Raw genomic sequence first — 12,519 nt, 5'->3', positions numbered from 1 at the left:
TGGGTATGCCAATTTCTTTCTCTCTCCTTTTGGGCTCCCTAGTGATGCACAAATGTTCTCTGAGATATTTGTGGCCAAGAGAAGAACTGAACTCAACCAGTATAACTGTAAAAAGAAGTATTAGCAGCTATTAATGACTTTGAAAGTATCTTTGACATAAGAAACTGTATAAAGTTGAAAGAATTAATGATATCCAGAGTTTCAGTCTTCTTTTGATTTAATTCAAAGTGTTAAAATGCCATACAAGTCAATTGAATTTGCAATATTCAGGGTTGTAACATACAACTGTTTCTGGAAAAGGTGTTCTATTCTTATTTGTTTGACATGGGGGTGTAACAAGATTATCCCCTTCATTAAGAGACCTAGAACTGCAAAGAACAAATCTTTGTGATGCAAGTAAACTGCCTGACAGAAACCCAAGATTAAAGGGGAAGTGTCTCTGTAAATTGTTAAGCATTTAACACTGCTTTTCTGGCTTCTTCACAAAGTGGATCTAACTTGCCATCACCTCCTAAAGGAGAAAAGTACAACTTAAATACATTTACTTGCATATATTTTTTACCTTTTACATTTCTACTTCTTACCCCAACACATATAGCCCTTTGTGCTTTCCCTCACAGCACTTGGACCCAGTTTGGCTCTGCTGTGGTAAATTCTGTAATCTGAGATGGACTCAGCTCAAGCAAAAAATAAAAATTCCTGTTTTGAAAGCAGAGGGAAGCCCTGATACCTCTGTGGACCAAAACCTAGCAGTTTTCTTGTGGCTGTGGGCTGGTGCATGTGGGATGGCCCCAGACAGGGCTCTCCCAAGCATGGCCTTAACTCCCAAGCCATTCTCTCTTCCTGACTGTGCCTTTCAAACTGCCTTGAATATAAAGCAGTACAGAGCTTAAAAGTGTAAACCTTGATAGAACCTGGACGGTTTATGCCTTAAGAAGTGCTAATTTCAAAATGCAGGTGCTTTTGGAGAAACTGCAAATAATAAAATTCAGGAGTTACCAAAATCCAAGCCATAGATGTTGCAATGAAATACAATATCCCCGTCAATCACCAGACCTACAGCATTCCAGTTTGTTAGCACTTCCAGAATAAGGTGATGTCCTTCTGCCTTCAGGTCAACCAGAAAAGGGCAAAGAAGCAGTGGCCAGTACTGTATTTGCTTGGTTCCCAGTGAATTTTGAGTATATCTAAGTTCTAGCACTTATGAGGATGAGAAAAACCCAGTGTTAATGTAGTTAAGTGCTGTACAGAACTCCCCACAAAGCCTATCAGCTTTAATCTCCATCTTCACTATTATTACATTAATGGATCTCCTTTGAATGAAGCCTCCAGCCTCTGTCATTTCTAGGTCTAGGGGAAAAGGCAAGAAATTAATTTTGTATTTGTATTTGCTATTAACTGGCAGAGCAGCTGTAAGAAACAAAATGCATTTATTTGTAAGTACCACAGAATGAGACTAAATTGAAAGAATTCTCCAGTTAGCATTAAGATGGTGTTATAGAACAGCTGGAACATTAAGTGAACAACCTTGATAACCCAATTGTTCATTGATGCATAATTCACCTTTCTTCTACTGAAAGAGTAATTTCTCAGGATATTAAACACTTGAGATTTTTGTGAAGCTGAGAATCAAATCAGCATGGACAAAATAAAATCTTGATCCACGTATTTTTTTTAGTTGAATTAGGTGCTTTTCAGATCTATTATGGTACATTGTATAATGTTAAATTAATCAGAACTGGGGAAATAAGAACACAGAAATGCCAAGTACTTACCTGGGCACTCCCCAGATTTGAATTTGTTTTAATTCATCACTTTCTATTGAGTTGTTTTACAAGGCAGAAGCAAATTCCTGTATAGTCAAACATTCAGGGTCTCGCCTTTCCAGGTTTCTATCAGCTGTGTTAAGGCTGTACTGACACCTCAGTTATTCTGGCAGGTGGAGGTGTTTTCTCTGTCCTAGTCCACTGTAGCTGTGTGACTTGCAAGGGTCAGCATTTCTCAAACATTTAACCTAACTGCATCCACCTGTGAGGGCTGTTTGCAGTATGTAAATTCAGCTTACTGAAAAAGTAACAGAAGTGGCTGTGGAAAGAGTGCTCATAAAGTATCATGCTTTCAGCTTCTGCTGCTGTTTTGCCATTCTCATCAGACAGCTCTCACTGCTTTCTAGGAAGCTTTGATGGTAATCTCAGACAATTAATTCACACTTATAAAATGGGTGAGGGAGATGACATCTCTATACTGTGGGCTCTCAATTAAAAGCCCACCTGTTTAGTTTTCCCAGGTTAGGGCCATGACAGGTACATTGCAATGATCTACCAACCCCAGTGAGAAAAACTGGAATGAGTTGCTAGTATCCCACTTATTGCATTGACTAATGCTTTTTGTAAATTTTCAGTGTCAAGCGAATAGGGATTTGTCTGATACTTAGTTTATTATTTTCTCTTTTTTGGGGTACTTCTATATTATCTAAAGCTTTTAAATTAACAAAACTGTACTTATTGGAATATTTGAGATCACATGCATGCAATTTGATTTGTCTTGAAGCCTTAGATGGATTTTGCTAGGCAGAAATGGTTATTATTACAGCTGGAGAGCATTGGAGCAGAGGAAAAGCGTTGCTCATTCCCTCATAAACAGGAAATAGGCTACACCAGTCCTCAATGAGATGAATGAAAAAAAAATATCTACAATGCTTCTCTGTGTGCTATCCATCACTGCAACTTTAGGTATGGGTAGTGAAATTCTGCAGCACCTGCAAACTCTGTAAAGCCCCAGGCACTGCTCTTGTGTCAGAGCTGCCGTGGAGCCATTTCCAGCCCTGCAGCGGTGCCCCGAGCCGCACAGCTGGCTCGGTCCCTCTCCTGTGCATGTGGGAGATCGATCGGAGCAGCTCTGCTCCAAACCGTGGCACCCCAGCCTGGGGGTACCTGCTGTGCCTGCCTTGTGCTGGCTTCTGAAATAACAGCTGAGCTGTGAGCAGCAATGTAACTACTCACAAGTACTTCACTTTACAACTACATTTGGGTTTAAATGTTTCCATCATTGGTTTATGTGTTTATTTCAGTCTGTGTTTTAATGAGGTTTGTGTAACTGGAAAATATATGCACGCTGTAATGCAAGCTTATTCTAGCAAACACAAAAGATGGAGGTGTTTGTGCTTTCTGAGGCGTGTTTGAGCAGCAGCCCTTTCCCCTGTCTCACACGTGGCACAGCTGCTGGAGCCCCTTCCAGCCTGCCAGCTTTGGAACACCGAGAGCCTCCGGTACGGAGCGGCCACGGGGAATCTGAGCAGGCACCCGGGGGAACGGCCTGAAGCTGCCCTGAGGAGACTGAAACTGGGTATCAGGAAAAGGCTCTTCAACCAGAGGGTGGCTGGGCACTGCAACAGTCTCCCCAGAGCAGTGGTCATAGCAGCAGCCTGGCAGAGCTGAGGAAGCGTTTGGACAACGCTCTCGGGCACATGTAAATTGTAAATTATTGGGAGGTAATTTGTAAAATGCTGGGAGGGCTGGGGGTGTTCTGTGCAGGGCCAGGAGCCGCTGCTCCTTGTGAGTCCCTCCCGACACGCGATGCTGCCCGACCGCACGTCAGGAGCCCGCGCCGCCTCCCCGGCAGGGCAGGGCAGGCCGGGGCCGGGCGGAGATCCCGGATCCCCCGCAGCCCCGCCGGGCGGGACGGGGCACGGGCGCCGCGGGCGGTGCAGTCCCGGCTCCGGCTCCGGCTCCCTCCCCCTGAGGCTTCGTGGGGCCGGGGCTGAAGGCACAAAAAGGCGACAAGGTCTTTCCTCTGATAGCTTTTATTTGCGGTGCGGGGCTCCGTCCGCGAACGAGCTGAATGCGCGTTACCAGCGTACACTTCAGGGCGTACATATAGACACATAAATATATTTCAGTAGGGACAAAACATAACAGGAACAGCATGTGCTATAAATACACATTTACATTTGTCATAAATATATACTTTTTTTATAAAAATAAAAGTATCACTAAAATATTTCTCTGTCTTCTGCAACTCACGCTGTGTTGTCACAGCCGTGTTCTGCCAAATTACCCGTGGCACAGGGGCTCTGGCAGCACTCCTGTCAAAGGAGTGAGGTAGGGCTCTTACACCCTTGAAACACCCCTGTTTTGAAATCGAACGTCTTTTACTTTTGATCACTGTGAACACGGAATTTCATTAAAAATTTTCCTTTTTAATTTCTGCACCCCAGCACTACGTATACATTGGTGTACACCCACGGGGAGAGTGGAACAATTACCTTCTGAAAGTTCTCTTGCCGGGGGTTGTGTACCTCGGGTCCTTCCAAGAGGCTTATTAAATCATAGTCACTTGTTACATTAATGTAATTACACCTAGTTTGTCAATCAAAATTTTCTCTCTTTTTATACTGAACAACCTATTCCACAGTATTGTGGTTGGAAACATGTTAGAAATATGTTTGGTTTCCATAAGTGCATAAAGGTGTGTATTTTTAAACTTCATAAAATAACTTCATCTGCATAACATAAATAATTTTAAATCAGAACTTAAGAAAACCTATTTCCTGAAATCCTTGATAGATACAGCATGAGATCACACCACACAGATGTAGGGAATTGTCTTAACTGAGAAGCACTACAGTCCCTTGTGAAGCTCCTGCTGTCAGAGAAGTTTGTAATGCCTGTGAATTTTTATCCATCTGTAATTTAACCAGAAGCTTCCAACTTAAACAGACCTGAACTGAGCCTGAAGCTTCCTGCACAAAGTCAGGTACCTTGCAGATAGTGCTTTTAGCACAGGTAGTGGCAAAGGTAGACCATGTACACAAAAGGCTTCTCTGCAGGGACTGAGGCCATCAAAGCTGCTCCTTTCAGATACTTAGGCTGAACACTAAAACCAGATTAGTAAGACACAAGTACAGAATGGTTAGCCAAATAAATAGGAAGTATGATCACTGGTCCTCAAGTAAAAATATATTGTCAGTATTTTCCATCACCAGCAGTTTCCAGAGCTGGAGAATGCAAAACATCTGTTACAGCAGCTGTAGACAACTAAGGGGCTCTTACTGATAAATTGATATAAAGTATCAGGTGTGGGTGTAGAAGCTTCCTGAGTTCTCAGTGGCTGTGTTGAGCACAGTGTCTGAGCTACTGTTAAGATTCCAGACAAAATTAAAACAAGAAACAGGTAATATTTGCAAATAACTATCTGTACATATGTAGCTAGGATTACAAAATAAAGTATATCTTTAATTATAAGAAAATTAATAAATTATCAAATAACTATTCACAGTGTTTTTATACACTCAAAATATGACTACAATTTTAAATAAATAATTCAACAAAGAATATGTAGTGCTACATTTATGTTAGAAATGCAGAATGCTTTTGTAGTGAAATGATACAATGAAAAATTACTGGAAATATTCTCAAGAAATTTTCATAATTATCGTATAGGAACAATTTAAAGCTTTATTTTGAACCATATATTCTTTAAGCAAAATTTTGGTCTCAGCAATAGTTTTCTTGGGTTTTGTTTATGCACTTTTAGATCTTACATTTTTAAGGTGCACTTTAAATCTATGTACTTTTAACTTAGATTAGATGTTTGGAAGAAGCTCTTTACTGTGAGAGCAGTGAGGCACTGGAGCAGATTGCCCAGAGAAATTGTGGATGGCCCATCCCTGGAAGTTTTCAAGGCCAGGTTGGATGGGGCTTGGAGCAACCTGATCTGGTGGAAAGTGTCCCTGCCCATGGCAGGGAAGTGGGAACGAGATGATCTTTAAGATCCCTTCCAACCTAAACCATTCTATGATAACTTTGGGGCAGCTTTTATGCTATATATTATTTATGTAATCTAAAACCAGATTTCATCTTTGATTTCAGCAACAACTCACAGAGTAATAAAACATACATGTTTTTCAGTGAAATATAATAACTTTAAAAAAATTAGCCTAGCTCTTAGTGTCTGCAAATCATCACAGTTGATTTACTTCAACATAGCTACTTCTAATTGATTATCAGGCCCACTGTGCTTTCATATATGGGGTTGGGGATATCCTTTATCCAGCCGACTGCTTAAGTGCATGTATGCACCTCCAAAGAGGCAGTAAAATAATCATGGACATATAGAATCTCCTGAATTTGTGTCTAGAGCTCTTAAACAGAAACATATCTGCATCTCTAGGTTATTGCAATAAATCCATTCTGCTTTTAGGCTTCAGAGTGCTTAAACATGTGATTGTTTGCTCTACAAAGGAAGAGAGAGCATCACTCCCCACAGGCAAGGAAGCAATCCCTGGGCAGGCCTCAGAGTGTGTTCCAGCTTGTGCAGCACGGGATCTGTGCTGGAGTTTGGAATTCAGTGTCTTCAGTGAGTGGGTAAGTTGTGTTCTAGCAATGATACTGAACACCTCTAAGAAAGGCAGCATATTTGACCTCACAAGAAAGTAACTGGAAATATCAGTCCCTGGAAGGATTTATAGGGAATGAAAAAGATAATTAGAAAAACCTCAGGATAACATTCACATAAAATGGGAGTTACCAGACACTATATATTACCACTTTCCTGCTTGAATTTACTGACTATTGCAGAATATGATACCCTACATCTGCTATTTAAAAATATTAAATATAAATCCCTCCAAGTGGGATGACCAAAGCTGATATGAGTACCAGTACTGGTATTTATAACTCTAAGCTGAAGACTTCCTGATATTGCAAATTTATCTCTTCATTCTAATTATTGCTCTTTGATTTTGTGTGGTTGTATTCACCCTCCTGCCAGTCACAGTGACTAAATTAATTCCAATGCAAACAGAAAAGCTCTTAAGTAGGATTGAATAGTACTTATGTTTTGTGCTTTGCCACTCTGTCAGGCTGGATTTTGCTCACTGAAAGAAAGAAATAATTAAGTCAATTCATTAGGGACAAAATTCTTCCAGTTCTCTGTGATGGATCATGTCTCCAATATGCTGCTTTCAGAACAGGACTGTGCTTGAGACCAGTGCAAACCAGAATAAAAGCTAAATTATTTCTGCAGCATTTTTGAATTGGGGGGAAGTATGCAAACACTTGTGTTATGTTCCTAAACTCTGTGAAGATGCACAGGGGCCACTCTTTAAAAAATAATCAGTTTTTGTTATATAGTAAATAGACTGGTGGTATTAAATACTCTTCATGCAAATTTCAGGATATAATGGCATCAGCCTATTATTTACAGTTTTACTCTCGAAAATTCCCAATAGAGGAAACTTCTTTTTTTCTTTACATGCAAACTTTGTAGTAGATGTGAATATTTTAGAACTACTTGCAGGGGATATTAATTGGTGTTCCTTAGTATGTAATTTATGTCATATGCATATAACTGACTCAATTTTTTAGGTGATAAAATGGCACAAGTTAATTATGGTTAGAAATGGTAGTACAACACATACTTTTATGACTTCCTCCTTCATTTCAGTCAGTGAGACCAAATCTTTTTTGCTGACTCATAAGCAGGAAATGGTAGATTTAGTACACAGAGCTGTAAATGTTGGCAACAATGAGAAACAAATGACACTTTGGTTCTACACTATTATATTACTAGTATTATCTTGCCTTTGAACAGCTATGTTGTGTTTCTTCCTGGAGTGGATTCAGGAGAGCAATTCCCACAGCCTGTTAGTGCTGGTGGTCACTCTGCAGCTGGGTGGCTGCATCTTGTTTAGCAGGTGGCTTTGCTGGAGTAGAAGTGCATTTGGTGCACAGATCTCTCATTGCTAGGAGACTTTCTTCCACAGCTTTTGCAAACATGCCTGAGGAGGTTTCCTTACATTCCTTAAAGCTTGAGATGCAGAATAATAAATGCTCTGGCTGAGGGTTATAACATGCCCCATACCCATTGGGCACCACAGGCCCATAGCAGCAGAACATTTCCATTGTAGTAGGAACCTGGTTGCAGGGAGAAGGGAAAGAGTCATCTCTGATTAATCAGGGCACCTAAAATCAGCTGCTTAGAAATTAGGAAAAAGAGAAAAAAATGCTACAAATGCTGGTCATGTGGTGAATCCAGCCTTGTGGAGTATCACTGTCTTCAGAAATCCAGACCTGGAGATGATTTACCTTGAAAGGCAAAAGCTGATCTCAGTATAAATCTTGTTCCTCTGTTTCTTTGCTGTGGTTTAAAAACTGCTGTAATTTGAGGTGGCTATAATGCATTTCTTTGCTGAATTTATATAGGTATTTGAAAGTTAGAAGATTTGTTACTGATAGGAATTTTATGTAATCCTTGTACATAAAATGGATACGTAAAACTTCTTTAAGGTTTTTAATTTCTTAAGGTTATGTTAAATTTGTAATGTGAAGACTGCATTAAATTAGAGAAATTAGCATTGTCCATTTCCAATGATAGTTTATAATTTTGATGCTGTATAAAATACTTTAATACAACTAGGCATTCTATTACACCCCAGTTTAATCATGGCATAATATGGCAGTGAAACACTTCCTTCTGCAGAAAATAAAAGGTGTTAGAAATCTATATGTTTCAGACTTTATGTTCATGGGCCTTCTCAAACAACATTTGCCTTTTTAATGGTGCAGAACAGGCCATTAGTCCTGCTAATAGAGCCATAGAATTGTCAGATGGATTTGCTGTGCAACAGCCGAAGGCCATAAAGCCATTCAGAAGCACTCTTTGCTCATGGATAGTTTCTTAGAGAATTTATGTAGTAGCATGTTGGTTACATTCACTCATGTCTGAAAGCCTACAAACATTATGACAAGATCAAATTACTTATTAAGGTTTTATGCTGTAGCATGATATTGTAAGTCTCTTTTGTTGCATAGTCCCAATCTGTTGCAGTTGGGTTAATGTTTCAGTTAATGAATTCCTACATAGATTTCTTTTTTCATTAGGACTATGTAGATTTCTTTTCTCATTAATACTACATGCAATGAAACATTTAATTTTTAGGCTATATGATGTAAAGTTGCTTCCTTATTCAGAACATTAAGTGTAGGAAGTATTGACTCTTAGAGTACCTTTGTATGTGCAAATAACTGTAAATCTGTAAATGTCTGTATGTCTTTGGTTGCATGTCTGTGTGGGTTGCTGTCCTACAGCAAACAGCAGAAGGCTCTCAAAGATCTTAAACGTAGCAACTTTTAAGAGCAAAATTTCCTTGTGGCTCTTGGCTTTCTGTTTCTCAGAGTGGCAGCCCTTGTGGTTTGTGGCTATACTGTCACTGGAGTAAAGACTGCTCACTGGAGCTGTTATCTTAGGGCAAGGCAGAAAAGAAGGGGAATGGGAGGATATGTAGTTTGGAAACTGAGCCCTCATGTGAATTTTACTAGCTTGTGTGCCTTTCCAGAATTTCTGCAAAGGACTTTGGAATGTTGCCTTTGAAGTGATAACTGTGGTCAGTGTTTACTGTGCTGATGAACCAAGACAGGATTGAACATGTGGAGGAATTTGTGGGCTTCTTGATGATACTGCTTTTGTTTGCTTGCCTTCTTTACATTATTTTCATTGTGAGCAACAAGGTCTGGCAGAACACAAATGAATTATGCTTTGCTTGGCAAGACCAGTGAACAGGAGGCACTCACCTGGCTGGTTGAGAGGATGAATCGATTGCTGGTCAGATAAGTCTCATCTGTAAATATCTCTGGCAGCTCCTTGAGGTGCTCCCGTGCCATCTCTCTGAGCCCTAGCAGGTGATTGTCTATTGCCATTCCAGTGACAGCCTGTGATAAGACAACAGCATTTAACTGATTTTGGAGGCATTTCAACTATTATTGCCTAGTGCTCTGGTCAGAGCTGATGAACTTGGTTTGAGTGATGTAAAGCCTGTAATGTTCAGATATTACTCTGAGTATGTACTCTGCTGAAGACCAGTAACTAGAAATTCATATGGTGCTCTGAAGATTTACAAATTAGGAAGGAGACAGTCTTGATGTGTTTTATGTGCTGATGTTATCTGTGTGTCCATTGCCTCTCAGAGCTGAATATCACAGGCTGGGCTTCTAAAGATGCTGAGGGGAGCATATGGGACAGCAGAAATTTCTCAGCATGTTTTGGAATTTTCTGTGTCATTTGGGTTATGTTTCAATGTGGAGGGCTCCAAAACACCTCCAAACTGGAACAAGTCTTCCATCACCTCGCTGTCTGCATCTCCCTCTGGCAGTTAAAGCATGTGTTATTCCATAGAATGTAGATCCAAGGATCTGATAGGTGTCTGCAACAGGCTGAACAGAATAACAGATAGATTTGCCAGTGACCTGTCACAGATCTGTGAGCAAACCCCACTGCTTGAGAAAACTGGAGTTAGGGATGGTTAGAAGCTCACAGGAGCTGCTGCTGAGCCTGCAGTGAGTCCCTGCCATCAGCTGCCTATGCTCAGGTCTCTGCTCTGTCCAGCTACCAAATGCTCTAGACTTAAGGCATTTATTAGCTTTAAGAGCTTTGCCCTACAGTAAATGTGATTGAAGATGGCTAATGGGATAAAAATTCAGCACTGGGGGCTTGGCAGACAGGATAGTTACAGAGCTTTGTTTCTTTAGGAAAACAAATCAAAATTTGGTCCAACCAGGCAGGAATTGCCTCAGATAAATAAGTGTGTTCAAAATCCTTTAGTTCAGTTTTGTTCTTGCTGGTGAAAGCACTGATTTTGTGGACTGAGCTGTAGCTCTTCTGTGGCCCAGGCTGAAGTCATGTAGGAAGGGAATGCTGAACTAGGGACATTGTACTGCCCTGAGAGCCGAGCTGACATCCCTGTGGCACAACCCTTGTAACAAGGGGAACAAACAGCCTGAGAGAAAGCAGGATTTAAAAAAGAGCATGAGCTTGGTTTTCCTCTTAAGGATTAAAAAATATAAAAGAAAAGAGCAAGTTTATTCTTCTCTTATGAGAAGAATAGTTTTAACCACTGCTAAGTGCCTGAAACAAGGGACTGGGGGTGCATAGCCTGGTTTAGCTTATTAAGACCTAAGCACCCGTTGGTAAAGGAGCTATTTGTTCATCAGCCCAGACAGAGGAAGGATGCTTGCAAAAAGGTAGCATATATCAGTGCTGTGCTTATGGTTTTTTTCCCATACAGGGAAACTGACTTGATAATCAAAGGAAATATTTTGCTATCACACAAGATTTATAAGGCTGTTAGCAATGACATTTTTGCAACATAGATCAATGTCATGTCTGAAGAGAGGCTGAGACAGGCTAACAAAATAAACTGTGAGTCAACGCATAGGAAAAAACTGGGCTAAATTGAATTTTAGAGCTCCACTTTTAAGATAGCAATGCTACTAGTAAGCCTTAACAAGGGGAAATAAAATCATTAAATTGCTTTTTGTTTTATGAAGTAGATTATTTTTTTTGTTTTTTTAGTAGCTATTACATTTCAGTCTGTTATGCACAATTCAGTCAGAACATCTAAGTCTTATTCAGAGGTTAAAGCCCCAAAGATTACATTCTGCTATTCTGAGAAAGGAGGGGGGCTTGGTAAGTACAAATACCTGGAGAGCTTTTTAAATTTAGAGATAAATTATTTTTCCAATGGAAGTTTTAATATTTTCCCATGAGCTACCCTGGAGGCTGAATTTTATAACAATTTCTGGATTTGAAATAACTTGGGAGAAATAATGCATGTTTTTCTTTTTTTCCTCTCTCTTTTTTGTTTTTGTGGGTGGTTGTTTTTTTTGTTTGAGAGCTGTTGCACTGAAATTCCAGTGGTTGTGACCCAGTAGACCTTCAGTGTGTTGTGCTCATTATGAGGTTACCCTAACCTCAGGGGAGGCAGCTGCCCTGAAGTGAGACTTGGCTTTGCTTTACAGAACATGTAAAGTCTCAGCTTCTGAGATGTAGGTTCTCAGCACAAGGCTTGAAACACAGAACTCTTTTTCTTCCCTGCTTCTTCTGTTTCACAGTCCAGCCTGAAAACAACACTTTGCCTCTTTAGTGCTCAGAATATACCTTTAAAACCACATCTGAAGGTGAATGATTTCTTGAATATTATGAACATTCAAAGAGTCATCAAAAATATGGGTTTGTAGGCAATGGTCTGAGTCAAAACCATGGGCAGCAAATTCACGTATCATAGCTGGTTATTAATATTTATTAATTTCATTAGTGGTATGACTAAGTTGTTTATAGAACAAGTCTGTGCTTTGTCTTGGCACAGTGGGACGTAAAGCATTACCCAGATTGAATTGTCTCATTTTTAATCAACAGAAAATGAGTTGTATTTGATGTTAAACTGATTTCTTCACTGGAGGGCATCTCTGCCTTTTATTAGACACTGCATTCAGGTCTTTAAATGAAAACTTAATATAATCACCCCCTCATTGTTGATGACCTTTATTAGAAATGGCAGTTTGGAATACCAGAATACATGTTCCAGAATACCAGTCCATCTGAGGATCAGGTTCCAGATAGAGACCTCTATCATCTAGTGAAGAGAAATGTAAGAAAATGCATAGATGGTTTGTATTAGGCTTAGGTTTTTTTAAGTTGAGGTTAGTTGAATATGGCTATTTGGGCCATTAGAAGTGTTCCTAT

General features: G+C 40.0%; 2 protein-coding genes across 2 annotated transcripts in view; both read right to left on the bottom strand.

Annotated features, from left to right (window-relative positions):
- Nucleotides 1–449: 449 nt before the first annotated feature.
- Nucleotides 450–3,875, bottom strand: CUNH10orf53 (chromosome unknown C10orf53 homolog). The gene is made up of 3 exons (XM_054276566.1): nucleotides 3,852–3,875; nucleotides 1,000–1,108; nucleotides 450–511 (listed from the first exon to the last, which is right to left on the bottom strand). Exons 1-3 carry the CDS (start codon nucleotides 3,873–3,875, stop codon nucleotides 450–452), a joined length of 195 nt encoding a protein of 64 aa, XP_054132541.1.
- A 3,771-nt stretch (nucleotides 3,876–7,646) lies between these two features.
- The window catches only part of CHAT (choline O-acetyltransferase), a 31,335-nt gene continuing 26,462 nt past the window's right edge, over nucleotides 7,647–12,519 (bottom strand). The window contains exons 13-14 of the mRNA XM_054276565.1: nucleotides 9,573–9,710; nucleotides 7,647–7,916 (exon numbers count right to left, since the gene is read on the bottom strand). Coding sequence (XP_054132540.1) covers nucleotides 7,647–7,916; nucleotides 9,573–9,710 — 408 coding nt within the window. The remainder of the gene's footprint in view (nucleotides 7,917–9,572; nucleotides 9,711–12,519) is intronic.

This window comes from Melozone crissalis, unplaced genomic scaffold, assembly GCF_028551555.1.
Source record: "Melozone crissalis strain CALT ecotype California unplaced genomic scaffold, PUWL_Pcris_2 ptg000019l_1, whole genome shotgun sequence".
NCBI lineage: Eukaryota > Metazoa > Chordata > Aves > Passeriformes > Passerellidae > Melozone > Melozone crissalis.
Note: the sequence above shows the minus strand (reverse complement) of the source record. Positions and strands in the feature narration are given on the sequence as shown.

Coding starts and splice junctions, on each gene's coding strand:
- CUNH10orf53 (XM_054276566.1), bottom strand. CDS start 3,875: ATGTACGCCCTGAAGTGTACGCTG. Junction 1,109..3,851: donor ACGCCCTGAAGTGTACGCTG/GTAACGCGCATT, acceptor GTTGACCTGAAG/GCAGAAGGACATCACCTTAT. Junction 512..999: donor CATCTATGGCTTGGATTTTG/GTAACTCCTGAA, acceptor TTTCTCCTTTAG/GAGGTGATGGCAAGTTAGAT.